Source organism: Eimeria acervulina, genomic scaffold (assembly GCF_000499425.1).
Source record: "Eimeria acervulina Houghton genomic scaffold, Eah_scaff2089, whole genome shotgun sequence".
NCBI classification, from domain to species: Eukaryota; Apicomplexa; class Conoidasida; order Eucoccidiorida; family Eimeriidae; genus Eimeria; species Eimeria acervulina.
Window position 1 is genome coordinate 1 of NW_013548668.1, and position 3,387 is coordinate 3,387.

General features: G+C 39.5%; 1 protein-coding gene across 1 annotated transcript; it reads left to right on the top strand.

The window, feature by feature from the left end:
- Positions 1-94: 94 nt before the first annotated feature.
- EAH_00065020 (hypothetical protein, conserved) lies at positions 95-3,126 on the top strand (the record flags this gene model as incomplete). The annotated part of the gene is made up of 6 exons (XM_013392905.1): positions 95-568; positions 968-1,201; positions 1,516-1,940; positions 2,281-2,371; positions 2,587-2,654; positions 3,060-3,126. 6 exons carry the CDS (start codon positions 95-97, stop codon positions 3,124-3,126), a joined length of 1,359 nt encoding a protein of 452 aa, XP_013248359.1.
- Positions 3,127-3,387: the final 261 nt, after the last annotated feature.

Below are 3,387 nucleotides of genomic sequence, written 5' to 3' on the forward strand. Positions count from 1 at the left end.
TGCTGCTGCTGCTGCTGCTGCTGTTGCGGATGAGGAAGCAGCAGCAGCAGCAGCAGCAGCAGCAGCAGAAGGGAGGCAAGATCGCCATCTCCCGATGCGGTGTACAGTGGTAGTAGGAGATAAAGAAGATATTTCTTTTGAAGATACTTCTGAAAGTAATATAACAGACAGAAGCAGCACAAGCGATGCTTCGTGCAGACAGCAGCAAAACCCTGGTCGTCATCATCTGCAGCAGCAGCAGCTGCAGCAGCAGCAGCAGCAATTGCTGCAGCAGCAAATGCTGCAGCAGCAGCAGGAAGAGCGAATACGCAACTACCCGAGATACGGTCGCAGCGAGCAGCAAATGCAGCAGCAGCAGATGCAGCAGCAGCCGCCGCCGCAGCAGCAGTACATGCAGCAGCAGTACATGCAGCAGCAGCAGCAGCAGCAGCAGCTGCCGTTCCCTCCTCCTCTAACAGCAACAGAGATGCAGCAGAGACTAGAAGAAGAGTGGTCAGAGAGAGAGAGACAGTTGAAAGAGCAGCACAAGAGACATCTGCAGGCAGTCGTTACTCATGAGATAGAGAAAGTAAGATATATATATATAAACATATATATATATTATATATATTATATATATTATATAAACATATATAGAGATGTATAAACGTATATAGAGATGTATAAACATATATATGTATTTATATCTTATATATATATATATCATATATATATATATATATATATGTGTGTATGTATGTTGTCTATGAATGTATCCTTGCATTTATTTCTGTGCTTCGTCTTTATTTTGTTTGTTTGTTTGTTTTTGTTTGTTTTTGTTTGTTTGTTTGTCTTATGATTGTCTCTTTAATCAGTAATAAAACAACAGCAACAACGCTGTGCTACCTTCCTCCCCTTCAGGGTTTAGGGTTTAGGGTTTAGGGTTTAGGGTTTAGGGTTTAGGGCTTAGGGTTTAGGGTGTGTGCAGATAACTCAAGAGTACGGCAGACGACTCATACATGAGATGCAGCAGCAGGAGCAGCAGCTGCAGCAGCAGCAGCAAAGCCAGCAGCGCGAGGCGTATGAACAGATGCGCGAGTTGCAGCAGACTAACTTCTTTTATAAACAAAACATCAAAGAGCTTCAGCAGCAGCTTGAAGCAGCTGAAAACAAACAAAGAAAAACAGAAGAAGAAATGCATCTCCTACAGCGACAAGCCGATGTAAGAGCCCTAAACCACACTCTTCTCATCATAGCTAGCTAGCTAGATAGCTAGCTAGCTATATATATTATATATATATGTATTGCTGTATATGTACAGATATATATGCATATATATGTTCTCTATGTCTGCTTGCTTATTTATTATTTATATATATAGATAGCTAGCTAGCTATCTAGCTAGCTAGCTGATTGTATGTTGTTATTGCGTTATATATCTAGCTGTATATACTTATATCTTTTCTTTTTGTTTGCTTATATATTTATAAATATATTTGTTTGTTTATTTATTTGTTTGTTTGTTTTGTTAAACAGAACAGCAGCCAGAGAGAGCAGCAGCTGCTACGCGAAAATGCTGTACTTACGTCTCAGCTGTCTGCATGCACAGAGGAGAAGCAGCAAAAGATAAAGAGAGAAGAAGAGTTGCTGCTGCAGCTAGAGATCAGCAGCAGCAGCAGCACCAGACTGCAGCAGCAGCTGCAGCACGAGCAGCAACTTGCTGCTGTCTATAGACAGAGGCTGCAGGAGCAGCAGCAGCAAACGCAGCAGCTGCAGCGCAGCAACGATCAGCTGCAGCAGACAGTTAGAGTAGAGACAGCAGCAAAAGAAAGAAGCAACACTCAACTACTTGCGTTAGTAAACCAGCAAGATATTATTTATGCTGAAAATGAAGCTTTAAAAAGAAAGACAGAAACGCTGCAGCAGCAGCTGCAACTGCAGCAGCAAAAGCAACAAGATACGTACGCAGACACCCTAAACCCTAAACCCTAAACCCTAAATTACTACTTCTTTACAACCTAATTATCACAATTCACAAGAAAAGAAAAGAAGATGTACAGCAGCAGCATGCTGCTGAAGCAGTTGCTCTTGTTGCTGCTGCTGCTGCCCTTGCTTCTGTTTCTGCTGCTGCATCTGCTGCTGTAATAATTGTTATTGGGGCTCTTTGTGCTAGAAGTGTTGCTGCTGCAGCTGCTAGCTGCTGCTGCTGCTACTGCTGCTGCAGCTGCTGCTACTGCTGCTGCTACTGCTGCTCCTGTTGCTGCAGCAGCAAATGTTTTTGCGTTGTGCTGTTTGTTTCAGGGTAGCTAAAGACAATAAAATAGATTGCCTGCAGCAGCAAATCGATAAACAACAAAAACAAAATACAGACATCACCAACTCTCTCCGCATGGTCTGCAAACCCTAAACCCTAAACCCTAAAATTAATATATAAATAAACCCTAAACCCTTTACCTCTTGACTAAAGCGATGCAAACCCTTGCGATTAAAATTCCTTTCAAACTTTGCTTAGCAGCACCAAACCCTGATACTTTAAAAACCCTAAACCCTAAACCCTAAACCCTAACGAGACAATGCTGTGCACTTTGTTTGTTTGTGCAATTGCAGCGGGTGCAGCACTTAGAGAGGATAGAAGAAATGTATTGTCTTCTTAAGACAGAAACAGAGTCGATGAAGTAGGTGCTGTCTTTTTAATTTGATTGCTTTGTTTGTTTATTTGTTTATTTTGTTTATTTGTTTATCTTGTTTGTTCTGTTTACCTTATCTAACTATTTATCTTGTTGTTTTCATTTATTTTGTTTTTTAGATGCTTGACTCCTTTTCTTTGTTTGTCTTCGTTGGTTGTATCTCCCGTTGCGGTTAGGGTTTAGGGTTTAGGGTTTAGGGTTTAGCGCTTAGGGTTTAGGGTTTAGGGTCCCATAAACCCTAAACCCTTTTGTGTTGGTTCCCGGGTTAACCCTTGAATTAGCAAATTTGCTGTCTGTCACCTCAATTCTGCATTCTGCAATTAGGGTTTAGGGTTTAGGGTTTAGGGTTTAGGGTTTAGGGTTTAGGGTTTAGGGTTTTTGTGTTTGTTTCAGACTGGAGTTGCTGCGGCTAAAAGACGAAAACGCTGCTCTGCATGCAGCAGCAAAACAAAAAGAGTAAACAAAACAACAAAACAAATCTTCTACTTTTATTTATTTATTTATTTATTTATATATTCATATATTTATTTATTTATTTATTTGTTTATTTATTTGTTAACTTTATTTATATATTTATTTATTTATTAGGGGCGTCTTCTTCTTCGTTTATCTATGCTTTGTTCATTGTTATGAGTAAATATATTTATATATTTATTTATTTATTTATTTAATTTATTTATTTATATATTTTATTTATTTTATTTATATTTTTAGCGGCTTA